We start from the raw sequence: 21,321 nt of genomic DNA, 5'->3' as shown, positions 1-21,321 counted from the left end.
GGATCAAATAGAGTGCCAGAGATTGTGTGAGGCTTGGTGGCATGCCAGGTCTAATTTCTACATTATCTTCTTAGTCCTATCTATTTGAGATTATACAGTTATTATGCAAATATTTTCCTGAGCCAATATCTTCAGCCCACCTACTCCCATATTTTTCTTCCCCCAGAAACTGGAAAATTCCAATTCTCTATGAACTAATGAATATTTTCTTCTTGCACATGGCTGAGGTGAGCTGCTGGAGAAAAGTCATCTTGCCTTGCATGTTGGTACTATTGTAAATAAATAACCACTGGAATTACTCAAGGCCTCTAATAAAACTCTTATTTTCCTAATTACGTCTAGCCTAATATCCTCAATGATTACTTCACACATTTACTGTTCTTTTTTTTTTTTTGGTTTTTAGGCCATACCCGTTTGATGCTCAGGGGTTATTCCTGGCTAAGCGCTCAGAAATTGCCCCTGGCTTGGGGGGACCATATGGGACGTTGGGGGATCGAACCTCGGTCGCGATCCCTGCTGCTCTTCTTTTTTTTTTTTTTTTTGTTTGTGGTTTTTGGGTCACACCTGGCAGTGCTCAGGGGTTATTCCTGGCTCCAGGCTCAGAAATTGCTCCTGGCAGGCACGGGGGACCATATGGGACGCCGGGATTCGAACCGATGACCTCCTGCATGAAAGGCTAACACCTTACCTCCATGCTATCTCTCTGGCCCCACCTGCTGCTCTTCTTAATCTTGCTTGTCTTTTTCTACTTTAGCCTGCCTCTTTACCTCAATCTTTACCTCTGCACATACACACACACGCACACACACACACACACACAGAGCACACACACACACAGCACACACATGCCACAAATAGGGACTATCAGAAAAGAAAATTCTTCAAAATTCTATTACCAAGTTTAGAAGTATATTTGAATAAATACTCATGTCGTTTTTCTCTTTATTTTAGGCTGTATTCCTGGTGTTCTGCTCAGGGATCACTCAAAACAGTGGTCAGGAGACCATGTGCATGGCTAAGGATCAAACCAGGCTCAAAAGCATGCAAGGCAAACACCTTATGTATTGTACTAGAACTCCAGCCCCAATCATATATTTATTTTGTTGATGGAGAAGGAGTTTGAGCCACACTAGGCAGTGCTTAGTGTTTGTTCTGCCTCTCTGCTCAGAGAGGCACATGCGGTGTTAGGGAATAAACCAGGGTTGGGTGCATGTAAGGCAAGCATTGTACCCCCTATAATATATATCATATATCTATATCTATATACATATAGCCCCTCATCATATATACCATGTATACTCAAGTATAAGTCTACCCGAGTATAAGGCAACCCTCCTAATTTTGCCCTAAAAACTGGGAAAACTTAAGTGACTCTAGTATAAGCTGAGGTGGAAAATGCAGCAGCCACTGGTAAATTTCAAAAATAAAAATACATACCCAAACAATTACAATAATTGATGAATCAGCAAATAAATAAATACATGGTTACATTTACAATACATTATTGTTTGAGATGCTGAAACCATTAACATTAACATTAACCCATAGTGTTCAATGGCAACTTTAATAAGGTGAATAAACCATTTAAGACTGTAAATAAATTTAAGATTGTAAATAAATGGTTAAAAATCCTAAATCCTTGGGGCCGGAGAGATAGCACAATGGGTGGGTGTTTGCCTTGCATACAGAACGACAGTCGTTTGAATCCCGGCATCCCATATGGTCCCCTGAGCCTGCCAGGAGTGGTTTCTGAGCGTAGAGCCAGGAGTAACCCCTGAGTACTGCTGGGTGTGACCCCCCCCCAAAAAAAATCCTAAATCCTTATACTTCAAAACCCCTGATTATAAGGATTTGGGATTTATAAACATTTATTTACACGACTTTACTGCCTTAAATGGGGTTGTCCCTTAATTAAATGTGCCCCTGAATATTGTGGGTTAGTTTAGTGGCATCCAGTTTAGTTCAGCTGCCTACCTCTTTAGCCCAGCAGGAACTTGTGGGTTGAGCTGAAGCACCGGGGCCCCCTTCAGCAGACTGAAGACAGAAGACAACTGAAGACTACATATTTTCTTCGGTATTTTTTTTCCTTCTAGTTGAATTTCTCTCAAGGTCATCCTTTCCTGTTTCCTCACAGAATCAAAGTCTATTTCTATCTCCCTTCTCCTTTATCTTCCACCTTTTTCCTCCTCTGTGTTCTTTTATTTATTTTTGGCCACATCCAGAAGTGCTCAGGGCTTACCCCTGGCTCTGCACTCAGGAATCACTCCTGGTCAGTTTGGGGTAGTGGGGTTTGAACCAGGGTCAGCTACAAGCAAAGTAAGCACCATAACTGCTGTACTACTGTTTTGCTCTTTAGATATGCTCCAACTATCCCAGTTTCCAATTCTGATACTACCTTCTTTCTGTAATGAGTTAACTATACCTTATATAGTGTTCCAATTTCCCCCTCTATCTATTTCAGTCTTTTTTCCTTATGTTGTTTGACTTTCCTGCACAATACACTTGATGAATACTTATTCCAATTGGGGGAATACTCAGGGACAGGAACACCATAATGATTGGTCAAATGAAGGAGTGAATAAATAAATAGAATGTTTATGAAAGGAACTGCCTTTGAGACAGGTGTAGAACTCTCTACAAATATTAGGTAACACAGTGATGAGAAAGTGCCAAAATATGATGGTCATTAGATATTCTGATTTTAAATCAATAAAAATTTATATCATGTGATGGTGTCACAACACAAATGGCAGAAACAGCTATCTTCTGGCTTTTCAATTCTTGGGATAGCAGGTACAACTAGCATGTAAATAACTGGCTGTCTTCCATGCTACAACTCATTATTTACAGTTTGTAGGAGGTCAACAGGAACCTCTATCTAGGGCAGGGGTCCTGGGGTCCTAGTAGTTCCCTTTCAGCAGCTGCTATCCAGAAGCTCTCCCTGCTGAACTTTTTTTTTCAACAGCTGCATCTTTAACAATTATTCTGTTTCTGGCCCTCAAATGCCCACAACTCAGATCTGTACATATACTGTAATATCCCTGCCCATTGTCTGATTGGTTGTGCTTAATAACCAGTGTGAATGACAGTGTGAAATCAATTTAATTTATTACCAGAAAACAACAACCACATTGCCTAGAGAAAAACTAATCAGCTTGTCATCTATTGTTTATTTAGAGATTGTTTATAGATTGTTTATATAAAGTGGCACTGCCTTCTTCACTTCTACTATATCCAAAAAATTTCATTCTTTTTTTTTTTGGGGGGGGGTTTCAGGCCACAGCCATTTGATGCTCAGGGGTTACTCCTGGCTAAGCGCTCAGAAATTGCCCCTGGCTTGGGGGGACCATATGGAACGCTGGGGGATCAAACCGTGGTCCTTCCTTGGCTAGCGCTTGCAAGGCAGACCCCTTACCTCTAGCTCCACCTCGCCGGCCCCAATTCATTCTTTTCTAATTATTATAAAATATATTGAGTGACCTCGATGCTCAGTCAAATGTAAATGAATTATCTAGAAGAAATGAAATACATGCTACATGCAAAAAGGAATCACAAGACACAAGACTTATGGCTATTAGGTTACACTTTATTTTACCTAAACAAAGATCATCCCTGGTTCCTTTGCATGTTTGTTTATAACATGGATTTACCTCAAAACAGAGATTGTCTTACTTGTAAACGTGGTGGGACTGGCTCAGGAGAGCCTGTTATCTGTTCTTACAGCCCCACTCAGGGGTGGTCGCTGGACTCAATAAAATGGCAGTTCTGGCAGGCAGCTTGCTCTACACATGAGGTAGAAGACGGCCAGACTACATGTGTTTCATCTTCAACCTAGTTTGGATGATTTCATGCGCAACCCTGATCATGATTCAGACTTGTTCACCTGGGGTTGGAGATACGACGCATGGGGTGATTTTACATAGAACAGTCACCAATAGCCTTTCAGGACAGATTTCAACAGAGAAGTTATGCCCAGAGTTTTTTTTTGCTCTAGTTCAAGATAGGATTAAATATGCTTTATGAATGAGCAAAACAAGTTGCACTAATCTGAGAAATTCATTGCTACCTCAAATCAATGGGAGGTTATTGTTAATAAACATGTAACATCCATTCATTGAATGAAGAGATACTGAGGAGGAGGAGGAGGTGGAAAGGAGGAGGAAAGATTCCCCACCTCTTCCTGCCTTATCGACTATTAGAGTCCAACAGCTTCTCTCCTGTGCATCCAAACCGTGGAACATTTTCCAAACAGCAATCTTTTCATCTCCAGGAGAAATGTTGCCCAAAATAGATGCCTAACCATCACAAAGATCACTGAAGCAGGGTCTTCCTTGTCTTGAGAACCTAAAGATAAAAAAAAAAAAGATGGGTGATTAATAAGAATCTTAATAATAATTAAAAATAGAATTAATTAATAAGAATGCAGAAAGGCTGTGGAAAAGCTGCTTGGAGGATCCCAGATGCCCTAGATAGCCGAGTCTATTGTTTGCATCTAGGGCTTAGTTCAAACTCTCTTGGCTTGGGGCCTGGCTCTCAGGGATAGGATAGTAGTAGGAGCTCGCCCGGCACTGGACTACATTTCCCAGAAGGCCTTGCAAGCCTCGTGGGCTATTGTACCTAAAAGTGGGGCGTGTCCTGCCCAGGGAACCAGTAGTGGGGTGCTGCTTGCTGTGTTGCTGCTGGATCGCTGCTGCTTTGGAGGCCGGGCAAGATGATCGGAACCCTGCTCCTGATTCTCCTGACCCCCCTTTTCATCTACATCGTTGTGCCCCAAATCAGGTCTGTGCAAATCGACTGTTTTCCTTGTCAAAAGGCTCCAGGGCACACCAAGAAGGCTCCTTCCTTTCAAGTGGAAACGATGGGGAAAATCCAGGCCTGGAGTTCGTTGGGCACTGGTCCACCTTGCCCTCCAGCCTGGTAACAGGAGAAAGAGACCCTAGAGAACTCCTAGGGCAGTGGGAAGGGGCTACCTACCCCTCTCTCTCTGGGTTATTCTGCTTTGATGCTCCTGTTCCCTTGGAAACATTGGGGAGTCTCAAAAACCTAGAATGAGGCTTGTCGGGTCCGAGTACAGGGGGTACATGGGTGGGTAGACCTTTTGCCTTATGCTCTGTCTTTGCTGGCTCTGTCTCTGGCTTCCCTTATGGGATCCTAGATGATTTCTGGGTGCGGAGCCAGGAGTACTACCTAGAGCATCGCTGGTGTAACGCCCAAATACAACAAAATTAAATAAATTAAATGGGACTGATTCCTCCAGATTCCCCCACCAATCTCTCACATCTTCCACCAGCCCCAGCTAGCGTCTGGCCTCCAGCCCTCTGCAGTGCAAAAGGGCCTGCAATCTCTTCTTGCCTTCTGAAACTGCTACTGATTAGAGAACATTGTTTGCTCTCGGTTGAGGTTAGATTTGCTCTTTCTCTGGAACTGTGTCAAGGTAGAAAACGTGTTTCACAGCCAATCTCCCGGGAGTGGAGTATATAGACAGACTTGGAACTGAGACGCCCTGAGCATGTGCAAGAGGCCTGGAGGTGGGCACCGAGGGCGAGGGTTGTGCTCTCTGGACCAGGTGACACTTCAGCCTATGGGCAGCAGGAAATTGCTGGGTCACGGCCCAACAGACAGCGTGATGATTGGTTCCAAGCCAGTCACCAGTGCCGGTGGACCAATGAATGCAGAGACACACCCCCCCACGGTCACTTAAGGGGGCGGTCACTAACTTGCAGGATTGCATTTGAGCCCAGGCTTGGGTACCCTGCTAGTAGTGCCAAGGTTCACCTCTTTCCATCCCCATCCCTCTTTCTCAGCCAGCGTTTTTAGGCTGTGCTTTTCCTTTCCTCTGCACACTTAGAGCCCACCTCTCCAGGGACACCAACTGTGTGCCCATCTTTGATGAAACCCCTGCATTGATCTCTTAGCCTCATAGTATCTCAGTGAAAGTTGAAACCTAGTGGGGAGGGTTGGGTATGGCTCAATGATAAAGCTCATTTTATAAGGAATCTTTCTCTTCCCATCTGCCCTTTCTCCCTCCCTCACCCTTGTGCCCAATGGGGGCGACAGGAGGGATAAAGAGAGGGGAGGGTTGAAAAAATGAGATGGAAATAGCTCATAGTCTCATCCCCACCTTCCTAACTTGGTCGTGATATCTAAGCTGACTCTGGATGTTCATAGTTAATTTTCTCTTCTGCCTGCTTGATTAAGAAGAAAGAACTGGGGCCGGGCGGTGGCGCTGGAGGTAAGGTGCCTGCCTTGCCTGCGCTAGCCTAGGATGGACCGCGGTTCGATCCCCCGGCGTCCCATATGGTCCCCCAAGAAGCCAGGAGCAACTTCTGAGCGCATAGCCAGGAGTAACCCCTGAGCATCACAGGGTGTGGCCCAAAAACAAAAAAAAAAAAAAAAAAAAAGAAGAAAGAACTGATTAGAGGGCTGGATAATTTGTTATACTTGGAGCTAGCCCTGAAGATTTGAGGAAAACTGAACAGGGAGGCTTTATTCTTGGAGGAGAAATGTAATGGTTGGTGAGCACTGGAAGTTAGTACGTAACTCCTCATCTTCATGTTTGCCTCCATCAGGTAACTTTAGCAATTAGAGCCTGGGCTTGAATTAAGAAGTAGGGGGACTGGAGAGATAGCATGGAGGTAGGGCATTTGCCTTGCGTGCAGAAGGACTGTGGTTCGAAACCCAACATCGCATATGGTCCCCCAAGCCTGCCAGGAGCGATTTCTGAGCACAGAGCCAGGAATAACCCCTGGGCAATGCAGGGTGTGACCCAAACCAAAAACAAACAAAAGAAGTAGGTTTCCTGCTAAAGAACTAAGACAAGGGACAAGATGCTTTTGTCTTGCATGCAGTTGACCCAGTTAAATCCCCAGCACTCTATATGGCCTCTTGAGCATCATCAGGACTGGCCCTGAGTGCAGAGCCAGGAGTCAGCTTTGAGTACAGCCAGGTATGCAAAACAAAACCAAAATAAAATAGTGTATCTCTTGATCAACACATTATTTTGTTTTCTTTTGTTTTTGTTTCGGTTTTGTGTGTGTGTGTGTGTGTGTGTGTGTTTTGTGTTTTGTTTTTGAGCCATACTCAGTGACAGTGACACTCAGGTGTTATTCCTGGCTCTGTGCTCAGAAATTGCTCCCGGCTCAAAGGACCATATGGGATGCTGAGGATTGAGCCCAAATGGGGTTCGAATGGGGATCGAATGAATCCATTCTGGGTCAGCTGGGTGCAAGGCAAACATTCTACCACTGTTACCACTCTACCACTGTGTTACCACTCTGACCCCAACACATTCTTTTTACCTGCCAGTGCTCATAGGTTACTCCTGGTCTGTGTTCAGGAGTCACTCTTGGCAGTGTCTATGGGACATGTGCTGTGCTAGGAAACAGCAGCATACGAAACAAGTGCCTTACCCTTTTGTATTATGTCTCTGGTCCCTGGTCAACAAGCTTTTAGGTCAAGTCCCAATATTTGCAGATAGGAGAAAGAATACATGAGAGTTATTAATCCCTATTTGTATTAATTCTTGGAAAAGCAGAATTATAAAGTGCTTATGAATAAAGACTAGTCCAGAGCAGAAGCACAGCATTAGGGCTTGCCTTGCATGCATCTTACCTGGCTGTGCTCCCTGGCATTTCATATGGTCCCCAAGGACTGCCGAGAACTCTGAGTTTAGAGCAAGGAGTAACCCTGAGCATCGCTGGGTGTGCCCCAAAGAAAAACAAAAACAGGAATAAAGACAATAATAATTAATAATTGATAGACTTTAAATCCCACATCACCTTCATACTCAGTTACATCTTTCCTTTATTATTTGCATGTGCTTCTACTTATTTTTTTCTCAGATTAACAAACTTTCATCATTTTAACTTTTTTTTTTTTTTTTGGGCCACACCCATTGACGCTCAGGGGTTACTCCTGGCTATGTGCTCAGAAGTTGCTCCTGGCTTGGGGGACCATATGGGACACCAGGGGATCGAACCGTGGTCCGTCCAAGGCTAGCGCAGGCAAGGCAGGCACCTTACCTCTTGCGCCACCGCCCGGCCCCATTTTAACTTTTTATGTTGGATTATTTAATAAGGCCAGAAAGTGCCGATCGTAGATAGAATTAGCCCTGTGATTTCCTAAAAGTATGGAAGAGCTCCTCAGAGAGCTCAAGCCAAAACCAGGTATCCAGCTGATCCATTAAGTTGACCTTTATAGCAGAATCACCGTTAGTCTTTGAGCAAAAGCAGAACGCTTACATTTTTTTCCTTCTTCCAACCTTCCTTAAATAAATAGCTGTGGAAGGAACCAGAGAAAATCTAAGGCTGAACATGTGGAGACCTGGACAACTGCAGCTGAGATAAGGAGATTGAAGGACTGATTAGCTTGCCTCTCTATCTGCAGGAAAATGCTGTCCAATGGTGTATGTACATCCACTGTCCAGCTCTCTGGGAAGGTAGTTGTGATCACTGGAGCCAATACAGGCATTGGGAAGGAGACAGCCAAAGAGCTGGCGCATAGAGGTAAGTTCCTTCGCTTCTCATTCCTTCTTGCTACTGTCATTTTCTCCCCTAGTAATGATGAAGTTACTCAGTATTTCTTTGCTATCTTGGGAATTTAATATCTTGATGCCCGCACTGCAAATTGTGTTAATGAAGCCACATTCAAGTATGATACCAGCATTATACATGTAAAGAATATTCCAAGTGTCCCACTGATTTCCTGGCCTGAAAATTTCCTGGCTTTAATTTTTATAACCCAACTCCATACATGTTTGTAATCATGGTGCTTAAATAAAGATATTATTTAAATTTTTTTTTAACAAATTAAAAAGAAAGCTTTTGGGGCCGGAGAGATAGCATAGAGGTAGGGCGTTTGCCTTGCATGCAGAAGGACAGTGGTTCGAATCCCGGCATTCCAGATGGTCCCCCAAACTTGCTAGGAGCTATTTCTGAGCATAGAGCCAGAAGTAACCCCTGAGTGCTGCTGAGTGTAACCCAAAAACCAAAAAAAAAGAAAGCTTTTCCAGAAGCTTCAAAAAAAGGAGTTATTTTATACATACTAAAATTAAGGCATTAAAACATAAATTTTTTTCTACAAATAATGAACACTTCATGACTATTATTGATTATTTTCTTTATAATTTACTTAGCAACATTAAACAGGTATAATCTATTTTTAATTAAGGATAAAAATTCTCTTTAGGGATCAGAGAGATAGCACAACAGTAGGGTGTTTGCCTTGCAATGGTCAACTCAGGACCGATGGTGGTTCGAATCCCGGCATCCCATATGGTCCCCTGAGCCCCTGAGCCTGCCAGGAGTGATTTCTGAGCACAGAGCCAGGAGTAAACCCTGAGCTCTGCCAGGTGTGACCAAAAAACAAACCAAAAAAATTCTCTTTAAAAAAAGACAAAACCTGGGGCTGGGAGGTGGCGCTAGAGGTAAGGTGCCTGCCTTGCCTGCGCTAGCCTAGGACGCACTGCGGTTCGATCCCCCGGCGTCCCATATGGTCCCCCAAGAAGCCAGGAGCAACTTCTGAGCGCATAGCCAGGAGTAACCCCTGAGCATCACAGGGTGTGGCCCAAAAACAAAACAAACAAACAAAAAAAAGACAAAACCACAGACTGGTGCAATAACACTGCAGGGAGGGCGTTTGCCTTGTATGCAGCCGACCTGAGTTCGAGCATCCCAGATGGTCTCCTGAGCCTGCCAGGAGTGATTTCTGAGCGCAAAGCCAGGAGTAACCTCTGAGTGCTCCTGGGTATGGTCCCAAAACCAAAAAAAAAAAAAAAAAAGATAATAATTAATAAAGATAAAACCAGAAGGGCCAGAGAAATAATACAGCAAATCTGATCCAGCCAACCTGGATTTAATCCTGGTATTGCATATGGTCTCCTGAATACTATTAGGAATGATCCTTTGAGCACCAATGGTATGGCCCCAAAATAAAACCAAACAGTAGAAAATAACCTAGTATGCCTGGAGCCTTGAGTTGGTCTTATGCCAAAATACTTCGGGGGTAAGATCTCTCTGTTTTTTAGGCCAAAGGTCTTTCTTTCCAATCTCTTCCATATTTTGCTGGGCCTACACAAATGACAACTGCCACACACATCTTTTTTTTTTTTTAGTGTATCTCCCATCTCTAAAGAAAACAAAGGAAGCATACTAAACCTTCAGCTATTGTATTAACGACTTTATTAGTGATACAATAATTTTCACAAATATAACTGCTAATGAACTCTCTCCCCTTCTTTTTCCTTTTTTTTTTTTTTTTTATTTTTGGGTCACACCTGGAAGTACTCAGGGGTTACTCCTGGCAGGCTCGGGGGACCATATGGGATGCCAGGATTTGAACCACTGACCTTCTGCATGTAAGGCAAACAAACACCTTACCTCCATGCTATCTCTCTGGTCCCTTTTTTCCATTTTTTTAAATTCTCTATTTTCTTTCTATTTCTTAATAACTTCACTTTCTGTCATCCTGAAACAAATGTATTATGATCAGTTATGTCAACTATATGATACATTTTCTTTAAATAAATTTAAAAAATAACAGTAGAAAATAACATTCATCATCAGTATTGGGTCTCTAATATTCTCAGTAAAATAGAGCTGACAGTTGTCTCATATGTTGGTTGACAGGAGCGCGTGTATATTTAGCTTGTCGAGATGTACAAAAGGGGGAATTGGTGGCCAAAGAAATTCAGACTGTGACAGGGAACCAGATGGTCTTGGTGCGGAAACTGGACTTGGCTGATACTAAATCTATTCGAGACTTTGCTAAAAACTTCTTAGCAGGTAAGTGTTGAATTGGACAGTTTTGTGGGTCTTATGATTAACTTACTGACAGTACTATAAATCTTATCTAACAGGAGTATCAGAATTAAATATGGCTTTAGGATATGAAGTCCAAACAGCTATTCAGGGATATATGGGGTCTCAGGTCCTTGAGGTCTAAAAAACCGTAATCTTAATCTATAAAAGGTTGAGATTCACAAAAGACTCTGCTCCCTAATATTAGTGATTTAGGATAACCTAGCTACTAGCTCAAGGACATAACAAAGAAACTTATCATCTTGAACATGTTTGGATATTGCTTAGCAAGAAATGGGAACACCAGGTTATGTTACACCACTAAATGGTGCCAAGAATCTTGTGCTAAAAAATAAACGTAAAATCCTGCAATATCACATTAAAAGAAAACTTCTAAGTACTATTATTATCTCTTATAACTTGGGATCTAGGAAAATAATTTCTATTGATATGAACCTATTAGAAACAATCATCCTGAGAAAATGAACCATGAGGAAAATGTTGGTAGGTCCAGCAAAGAAATTAGAACCCATATCATTTGGATTGACAAGGGTGCTTATAGGGGTTGATAGGGGTGCATAATTCTTCCTATTCATTTTGGGAAGTCTTTCTATAGGGAGAAGTAGACTTTTCGGAAGCAGTAAGTCACTGGCTTCTAAATTGGAAAGAACATAAGGTCATCTGGTAGTGTAAGATTGAATACTGACCTTTAGTAAAAGCAATCGGCTAAAATCTTTTAATAAAAAAAAATACAAAAGGTGGCTAAAGAGAAAATGGAAGTTAGATTGAAATCTTGCTCCCCATTTGCAAAGTCAGGGTGTACAGCAGAGGTCTTAGATTTTAGAGCTACGACTAGCTACTTTCACACTCCATCTCTTCTTCCCTGCAGAGGAAAATCAACTCCACATCCTGATCAACAATGCAGGAGTGATGATGTGTCCATATTCCAAGACAGCAGATGGCTTTGAAATGCACATGGGAGTCAACCACTTGGGTAAGAAACCTGCTCATCACAAAGCTAAAGAAGAAAAGCTGGGACCGGAGCGTTGGCACAGGGAGTCGTCTGTCTGCCTTGCCCGATAGCCTAGGACAGACTGCAGTTCTATCCCTAGTGTCCTATATAGTCCCCCCAAGCCAGGAGCAATTTCTGAGTGCATAGCCAGGAGTAACCCCTGAGCATCACCGGATGTAGCTGGAAAACAAACAAACAAACAAACATAAAATGAAGAAGAAAAGCTGCCTTGGAAAATGTAATGGTCAGATTGAGCCTTCTTTGCAGTAGGAATAGAGCTCCGGACAATGAAAGACCATAGTGAATAATAAATAATATGGTTGATCCTGAAAAACTGAGGGTTAAACTTGAGGGTCATGAGAGATTTACCTACTTTAGAGCCTGACTCAGTTTCAGTTTACCTGGAGGCATTTTTGAATGGACTTTTGAGGGGCTATATTGTCTTCTTTGTAGTGATATTGTGGAAGCATCAGATTGAGGCCAACTGTTTTAAAGAGTGATGTGGAAGGAGCTGGAGATATAGCATGAAGATAGGGTGTTTGCCTTTCATGCAGAAGGTCATTGGTTCGAATCCCAGCATCCCATATGGTCCCCTGAGCCTGCTAGGAGCGATTTCTGAGCGTAGAGCCAGGAGTAACCCCTGAATGCTGCCGGGTGTAACCCAAAAACAAAAACAAAAAACAAAACAAAGAATGATGTGGAAGCTGGAATGAGGGACTGGAGCAATAGCATAGTGAATAGTACATTTGCCTTGCATGCGCTGACCCACTGATCCGGGTTTGATCCCTGGCATTTTATATGGTTAATCCCCTGAGCCTATCAGGAGAGATTTCTTTTCTTTTTTTTTTTTTTTTTGTTTTTTTGGGTCACATCCGGCGGTGCTCAGGGGTTACTCCTGGCTGTCTGCTCAGAAATAGCTCCTGGCAGGCACGGGGGACCATATGGGACACCGGGATTCGAACCAACCACCTTTGGTCCTGGATCGGCTGCTTGCAAGGCAAACACTGCTGTGCTATCTCTCTGGGCCCAGGAGAGATTTCTTTTGTTTGTTTTTTTTTGGGGGGTCACACCCGTTTGATGCTCAGGGGTTACTCCTGGCTATGCGCTCAGAAATCGCTCCTGACTTGGGGGGACCATATGGGATGCCGGGGGATAGAACCGCGCTCTGTCCTACGCTAGCACTTGCAAGGCAGACACCTTACCTCTAGCGCCACCTTCCCGGTTCCATCAGGAGAGATTTCTGAGCACAGAGCCAAGAGTAACCCCTGAGCACTGCAAGGTGTGGCCCCCAAACAAACAAAAAACTATAAAATAAAGCTGGAATGAACTGGAAGGTCATATTTAGGGTCACATACTCCATAATAATCTTCACAGAATAATATCTTATATCTTAGTTGCCTCAACCCTAACAAACTTGTGTCATAGTTGCTAATAATAAATTGAGGCAGGAAAATTTTTTGCCTCCCGTACCTGAGCCCTCCTCACTCCAATTCCCCTCAGTCCCATACTGGCTCTGAACTAAATTAATTCTAGTTTCTTTCACAGGTCACTTCCTGCTGACCCATCTGTTGCTAGACAAGCTGAAGGAGTCAGCTCCATCAAGGATAGTGACTGTATCTTCCCTGGCACATCACCTAGGAAGGATCCAGTTCCACAATCTGCAGAGTGAGAAGTTCTACAGTGCAGGCCTGGCCTACTGTCACAGCAAGTTGGCCAATATTCTCTTCACTCAGGAACTGGCCAGGAGGCTGAAAGGTATGCCAAAGAAACCAGCATGGTTTCATGACACAAGTCATCCTAGAAAAGAGCTAACAGCTGGGGGCCGGAGGTGTATAGCACAGTGGTTTGGGCATTTGCCACATGGTCCCTTGAGCCTTCCAGGAGTGATTTCTGAGCGCAGAGCCAGAGTAATCTCCGAGTGCCGCTGGGTGTGGCCCAAAAGCTAAAACAAAAACAGAAACAAGAATATAGCTAAGGGGCCAGAGAGATAGCACAGAGGTAAGGCATTTGCCTTGCATGCAGAAGGATGGTGGTTCGAATCCTAGCATCCCATATGGTCCCCTGAGCCTGCCAGGAGCAGTTTCTGAGCGTGGAGCCAGGAGTAACCCCTGAGCATGGCCGGATGTGACCCAAAAACCAAAACAAAAAAAAAAAGAATATAGCTAAGAGCCACAGCAATAGAAACAGTTTCCCAGAGTCTATCCCCTGAATAAGACTTGCTTTTACAACTATAACTCGATATGGTCCTGGTAAGCAGTCCTGCAATTTCAGGTGGGGTGGCTGGCAGGAGACAGACAAATTTCTGACTCTGAGTTTGAAGATTTAGCTTTACCCATTACTTCTTGCTTTGGGGCCCTGAAGCAAGTTCCTTTTCAAGTTACTTCTGTAAAATGGGATGACTACACAGGTTGTTGTCGTCTCTAATTTAGACCTCATAAACAAGTTAAGTTTTTTGTTTTTCTTTTTCTTTTTTTAATTCAGAGGTATGGGAGGAAACTGACCTGGCATGCAATACTATTAGGATAAAACGATTATAGGAAAACTGGAGGAAAATATCCTTAATAGTCAAGTCTAACAAGATGGAAATATATGACTGCTGAGAGTAGAACTCCAAAAAAAAAAAAAAAAAAAAAAGAAAAAGAGAGAGAGAGTAGAACTCAGTCAGAGAGGTCTGTAGCACTATCTACCCTGAATTTCCAATAAATACAAAGGAAATCTAGGGTGGACATCTGTAGTTGGTTAGGAGTTAAGGCAGTCAGAATTCAACAGCCTGCATTGTTGGAAAAGATTCATCAAACCATGTGGACAGCTGTGAAATGGAGAAAAAGGAAGCCAATGGTCAGCTCAGATCAGATGCCTTGTCTGGGTTCACAGCATGATTCAGGTGAATGGTAACAACTGGGCAAAGGTTTGGGCAGGTAGTGAGGATTACCTGGAAGTGAAACACTGGGCCTGGCTTTAAGGAACAGATAACAGCAGAGAAAACTAAGGAAGAAGTATGAGAAAAAGGTTAGGTTTCATTACATCTGGTGTAATGAAAGCAATTCGAACATGACAGAAAAGGCATTCGTTCAACTGCCGTGTATTCTATACCTTATTATGCTATGCGTGAGATGAAGGGGGTGACAAGATAGCTACAGTTTCTTCCTCCATTTGGTTCATAGCCTATGGTGGAAAGACACAATTTAGCAAGTACTTATACAACTATCATATGTGAAGTTAGTTTAGTAGGACATGAATACTGCTCACTGTAAAAGTTCACAAAATATGGGCCCGGAGAGATAGCACAGTGGCGTTTGCCTTGCAAGCAGCCGATCCAGCACCAAAGGTGGTTGGTTCAAATCCCAGTGTCCCATATGGTCCGCAGTGCCTGCCAGGAGCTATTTCTGAGCAGACAGCCAGAAGTAACCCCTGAGCATTGCCGGGTGTGGCCCAAAAACAAAAAAAAAAAAGTTCACAAAATATAAAAATAGAGTTAAATATGAAAAACTCCCTTCATCACTAAGTCTCTTTGTTCCTCCTACCTTTTTTTCCTTCAGGGCTGGCGTGATAGCTCAAAGGGATGGAGCATTTGCCTTGCATGTGCTAGGCTGTTAGTTTGATATATGGAACCACATGGCTACCCAGACATGCCTAGTGTGTATCTGGTGGCCCCTGAATACTGCTGGCCTTGGTAGCACCAAATCACTAGGCACTGAACCATTAGGGCTGCAGGGTTGGGGTGTGTATTGCTGGGAATGGCCTCTGGGTCCCCTCCTAAAAATAAAAAAAAGGAAAGAAAGCAATCATTGTTCTTGGAGAGAGCCTTCAGTGCAGAGACTTACCTGTTGTTACTGAATGCATATTTCATTGGATAGTTTGCTTATTTTATCCATTTCCTTAACAGAATCTAGATGGTTTTTCTTTATTTTTTTCCTCTTAATTATAATTGTGATAAATGTTACCTAGAGGAAGTTTAAGGAGCTTTAATAATTGAGGGATATTGTTTGCCTGAGGACACAGGGAAGACTTCTCGCAGCAAGTGAGTTGCAAGCTGAGTTTTGGTATCAAGATGATTGGAATTAAATGGGTTCAGGTGTGATGAGAATGAAGCCTCTTGGGCCTGGAGAGATAGCACAGCGGCGTTTGCTTTGCAAGCAGCCGATCCAGGACCAAAGGTGGTTGGTTCAAATTCCGGTGTCCCATATGGTCCCCCGTGCCTGCCAGGAGCTATTTCTGAGCAGACAGCGAGGAGGAACCCCTGAGCATCGCCGGGTGTGGCCCAAAAACCAAAAGAAAATGAAGCCTCATAGAGGTTGACAGAATGGTCTGAAAAACTGAGATGGCCATTCTTGTTAGACTCTTAAAAAAAGGAGGAATAGGGGCCGGAGAGATAGCATGGAGGTAAGGCGTTTGCCTTTCATGCAGGAGGTCATCGGTTCGAATCCCGGCGCCCCATATGGTCCCCTGTGCCTGCCAGGAGCAATTTCTGAGCCTGGAGCCAGGAATAACCCCTGAGCACTGCCAGGTGTGACCCAAAAACCAAAAAAAAAAAAAAAAAAAAAAGGAGGAATAGGGGCCGGGTAGGTGGCGTTGGAGGTAAGGTGTCTGCCTTGCAAGCGCTAGCCAAGGAAGGACCTCCGTTCGATCCCCCGGCGTCCCATATGGTCCCCCCAAGCCAGGGGCGATTTCTGAGCACATAGCCAGGAGTAACCCCTGAGCGTCAAATGGGTGTGGCCCCAAAACAAAAACAAAAACAAAAACAAAAAAAAATGGAGGAATAAAGGTCTGAGCTAAAATTGGAGTGATAGGTTGAGGACAATCCTTAGGGGCCAGAGGTAGACTTGTAGTATTAGGAGGAAGCTGGAGAGATAGTATAGTGGGTAGGGCACTTATCTTGCATACAGACAACTCAGGTTTAATCCCTGGCATCCCATATAGTTCCCCAAAGTTTACTTAGAGTGATTCCTGAATGCAGGACCAGGAGTAATCCCTGAGCACTGCCGGGTTTGGCCGCAAAACCAAAAATAAAATAAAAGATATCCTCAAGGGCCAGAATACAGTAAGAAAGGTGTTTGCTTTGCAGGTGGCCTATCCAGGTTCGATCCTTGTCATCCTATCTGGTCTCCTGAGCTCTCCAGGAGTTATTCTTGAGTGCAGAGCTAGGTGTAACCCCTGAGCACCACTGGGTGAGGCTCCAAAACAAAAACAAAAAGAATTTTAGAAATTTAGGACCAGAGAGACAGTACAGGGGTTACCGTGTTTGCCTTGAATGCTGCTTACTCCAGTTTGGATCCCGGCACTGCATATGGTCCTCCATCACCACCACAAAAGATTCCTGAGCACAAAGCTAGGAATAAGCCCTGAGCACTGCCGGGTGTTTCCCCAAAACAAAACAAACAATTGAAAAAAACAACAGTAAAGTTTGGTTAGAATAGAATGGACCAGAGAGATAGGAGTAAAAATGCCTGTCTTGCTGACTCAGGTTTGAATCCCCAGCACTTATGAGCCTAGAAGGAGCAGAACCTGACAACTAGGTATGGCCCCCAAACAGACAAGAATCTTTGGTTAGAATAGGATGAGCTTGGGGCTGGAGTGATAGCACAGCAGTAGGGCATTTGCCTTGTTTGCAGCTGACCCAGGACAGACCGAATTCAATTCCTGGCATCCCACATGGTCCCCTGAGCCTGCCAGGAGCAATTTCTAAGCACAGAGCCAGAAGTAACCTTTGAGCACAGTCAGCTGTGGCCCCAAACCCAAACAAAATAAATAATAAATTTTTTTAATAGGGTGAACTGATTCTAGGAACTCCAAACAGCCATGAAATTTGGGAAAACCAGAGGGAGTGTGGGAGGGAAGTCATGGAAGCCAGTGAAAGGCAGCTTTGAAAAGGGGGTGGCCCACAGTACGGAGTGCTGCTGGGAGGCTCTGCTACTCCCTCCTATTAACCTCCAAGCCTTAGTGAGAGAGGGAGGTCAAAATCCTCTGCTCTTTGGCCTTTCAACACCATCAAGTTTCTGCCTTTCCTTCTCTTTTTGACAGGCTCCGGCGTTACTACGTACTGTGTACATCCTGGCACAGTTAACACCGAATTGATTCGGCACTCGGTAATCATGAGATTGATGTGGAAGCTTTTCTCCTATTTTGTCAAGACGCCTCAGCAAGGGGCCCAGACCACCCTGCACTGTGCCTTAACAGAAGGTCTTGAGAGTCTAAATGGGAAATACTTCAGGTATTAAATTATCTGGGGTTTGTTTGTTTTGTTTGGGGGCCACACCCGGTGACGCTCAGAGGTTACTCCTGGCTCTGCGCACAGAAATTGCTGCTGGTTTGGGGGACCATATGGGATGTCAGGGATCAAACTGCGTTTCGTCCTAGGTCAGCTGCGTGCAAACCAAACGTTCTACCGCTGTGCCACCACTCTGGCCCCTAAAGTATCTGGTTTTGAAGATGAGCCTTTGTGACTTAGAGGAACTAATCTGAATTGTCTGATATAATATGATCTTTTCTTTTTTAGCTTTTGGAGTTACATCCGGTGATGCTCAGGGGTTACTCCTGGCTATGCTCTCAGAAATCACTCCTGCTTAGTTCATGCAAGGCAAATGCCCTACTGTCTGTGCCACTCTCCGGCTCCATAATATAATTGTTTAAATCAAATATTTACTAGTGGGGCCGGAGAGCTAGCATGGAGGTAAGGTGTTTGCCTTTCATGCAGAAGGTCATTGGTTTGAATCCCGGCATCCCATATGGTCCCCCGCCTGTCAGGAGTGATTTCTGAGTGTGGAGCCAGGAGTAACCCCTGAGCACTGCCAGGTGTGACCCAAAAACCAAAAAAAAAAATTTTTTTTTTTTACTAATACATCACAGACTTATCTTAAAACAAAAAATTTTTTTCTTTGGTTTTTGGTTCACACCTGGCAGCGCTCAGGGGTCACTCCTGGATCCATGCTCAGAAATTGCTCCTGGCAGGTTTGGGGGATCCTGTGGGATGCCGAGATTCTAACCACCAACCTTCTGCATGCAAGGCAAATGCCCTACCTCCATGCTATCTCTCTTGCCCTTAAAAATATTTTTTTTTAATTGTTTACAATCCCCACATTAAGTTGCAAGACCTCTTAGGGGATTGTGACCAAAAGCTAAAGTCTAGGGTCAGAGAGATGATGCAAAAGACTATGTGCCTGCTTTGTATGCAGGAGGCCTCAGTTGGATTCTTGTTAATCTGGTTCCCAGAAAACTGCCAAGAAGAGAAGCACCCTGCGAGTAGCTCCCTCTAGGACTGCTGGATGCTGCCTCTAAACCAAAATAATTAAGAGGAAAATAGAAACAGCATCTTGGGTTGGGAACCTCGTTTCTCGATCTTTTATGAACTGCGGCCCCTTCTCATTTTGCTTTCTTCCCATTGCCTGATTATCCTACCAGTTGGCTCCATACTCTTGTGCGTGGTCTCCACTTATGCTATTTTCATCTGTGTACCCTTTGAATTATCCTGAGGGACCATACGGGCCTTATGGACCCCCAGTTGAAAAATGCTGGTCTAGCAACATGTCATTCTTTTTTTTTGGGGCCACACCCATTTGATGCTCAGGGGTTATTCCTGGCTAAGTACTCAGAAATTGCCCCTGGCTTGGGGGATCCAATCGTTGTCCTTCCTAGGCTAGCGCTTGCAAGGCAGACACCTTACCTCTAGCGCCACCTTGCCGGCCCCGCATCATGTCATTCTTAGGGAATGGGGTGGTTGGGATGAGAGCAATGGTGGCAAATCCCAGGTAGTAAAGTCTCCATTTTTTAAAACCCTGTACTCAACACCTCTATCTTTTCCCTTCCAGTGATTGCCAAGTGGCCTGGATCTCTCCCCAGGGCCGTAATGAGACAGTTGCAAGGCGACTCTGGGACACCAGCTGTGACCTGCTGGGCATCCCTATACATTGACAGATGGTGGCATTTGAACCCAAGAAAAACCTATAGAAGATTCCTCCTTGGCGATGCGCTTCTCTTTCAGGGCTGCTAAACTCTTGAGCACAGGGAGAGAACGAGACCTTATGTCCTTGTCTGTCTGATGTACGATAAAAGCTTGGCATACTGCCAGATTTATCTAACTGCCTTGCATTTGTTTACATTTACTTTGATTTTCTTACTGCCAGAGTTATTAGAGGTATAATAAGCTAAAGAAGATCCTTGGGATGGGAAGATGGCTCAGTGGTCTAATATGTAGGCTTTTCATGCAAGAAGTATGGTTTTGGGCCCGGAGAGATAGCACAGCGGTGCTAGCCTTGCAAGTAGTCGATCCAGGACCTAAGGTGGTTGGTTCGAATCCCGGTGTCCCATAGGGTCCCCCGTGCCTGCCAGGAGCTATTTCTGAGCAGACAGCCAGGAGTAACCCCTGAGCAACGCCGGGTGTGGCCCAAAAACCAAAAAAAAAAAAAAAAAAAAAAAAAAAAGAAGTATGGTTTGGTCCTTATCACCACCTGGTCCTCTGAGCACTACCAGTAGCAGTGTTTGAGCAAAGTTTAAAAAGTAGCCCTAGCAGCTGTGCCCCCCCAAACAAAACAAAATAATAAGACCCTCATACAACATGCCAACTCTTTTTTGAACTGATTAACTTTGAGAATCTAAGCTATGGCAGGATTGATTATAGTAACTAGTTTTTAGCTATTCATTCAGTTCTACTCAGCCAACCAAAATCCCTTAAAGAGGACTACACTAGAACCTGAGGTGAACTTCAGAAGTCAGAGTGGTTTGTCTGCTTGTTTGCTTTTTTGTTTTAGGGCCACACCCGGTGGCACTCAGGGATCACTTCTGGCTCTGCACTCAAAAGTCACTCCTGGGGACCAGAGAGATAGCACAGTGGTAGGATGTTTGCCTTAGATACAGAAGGACGGTGGTTCGAATCCTGGCATCTGATATGGTCCTCCGAGCCTGCCAGGAGTGATTTCTGAGTGTAGAGCCAGGAGTAACCCCTGAGTGCTGCCGGGTGTGACCCCCCCCAAAAAAAAAATCACTCTTGGCAGTGATTAGGGGTCTATATGGGATGCTGGGGATCGAACCTGGTTCTGTCCAGAGTTGACCGCATGTAAGTCAAATGCCTACTGCTAAGGTATCTCTTTGGCCCAGCCCTCACCTCTAAAGAACACGATCCAAATATCTGGGTTTCCCAGATATTTGGGGGGGAACTCTGAACTGAATCTGGATTTTGGGATATATGAGTTATTAGAGGTATAATAAGCTAAAGAAGATCCTTGGGATGGGAAGATGGCTCAGTGGTCTAATATGTAGGCTTTTCATGCAAGAAGTATGGTTTGGGGCCCGGAGAGATAGCACAGCGGTGCTAGCCTTGCAAGTAGTCGATCCAGGACCTAAGGTGGTTGGTTCGAATCCCGGTGTCCCATAGGGTCCCCCGTGCCTGCCAGGAGCTATTTCTGAGCAGACAGCCAGGAGTAACTGTGCATATCTGTGCAATGCAGAAGATATTCTTTTCCTTTTTGTATATGTGTGGAGAATACTCAGAGGTGTTGGAGACTACTCCTGTTGGAAATT

The 21,321-nt window shown here is 44.2% G+C and overlaps 1 protein-coding gene across 1 annotated transcript; it reads left to right on the top strand.

Annotated features, from left to right (window-relative positions):
- Positions 1–4,682: 4,682 nt before the first annotated feature.
- Positions 4,683–19,883, top strand: RDH11 (retinol dehydrogenase 11). Its single transcript, XM_049770468.1, has 7 exons — positions 4,683–4,779; positions 8,386–8,504; positions 10,626–10,781; positions 11,686–11,790; positions 13,354–13,563; positions 17,830–18,019; positions 19,614–19,883. The coding sequence occupies exons 1-7, from the start codon at positions 4,712–4,714 to the stop codon at positions 19,714–19,716; spliced, it is 951 nt and encodes a 316-aa protein (XP_049626425.1). The 5' UTR covers positions 4,683–4,711; the 3' UTR covers positions 19,717–19,883.
- Positions 19,884–21,321: the final 1,438 nt, after the last annotated feature.

Source organism: Suncus etruscus, chromosome 3 (genome assembly GCF_024139225.1).
Source record: "Suncus etruscus isolate mSunEtr1 chromosome 3, mSunEtr1.pri.cur, whole genome shotgun sequence".
Classification (NCBI taxonomy): Eukaryota; Metazoa; Chordata; class Mammalia; order Eulipotyphla; family Soricidae; genus Suncus; species Suncus etruscus.
The sequence above is the reverse complement of the archived record's forward strand: the minus strand, read 5'-3'. Positions and strand labels throughout refer to the sequence as shown.

Bases quoted from the DNA above. Each gene is read 5' to 3' on its own strand.
- RDH11 (XM_049770468.1), top strand. From the start codon at position 4,712: ATGATCGGAACCCTGCTCCTGATTCTCCTGACCCCCCTTTTCATCTAC. The intron at 10,782-11,685 runs GTAAGTGTTGAA...TCTTCCCTGCAG, and splicing joins TGCTAAAAACTTCTTAGCAG to AGGAAAATCAACTCCACATC. The intron at 13,564-17,829 runs GTATGCCAAAGA...TCTTTTTGACAG, and splicing joins ACTGGCCAGGAGGCTGAAAG to GCTCCGGCGTTACTACGTAC.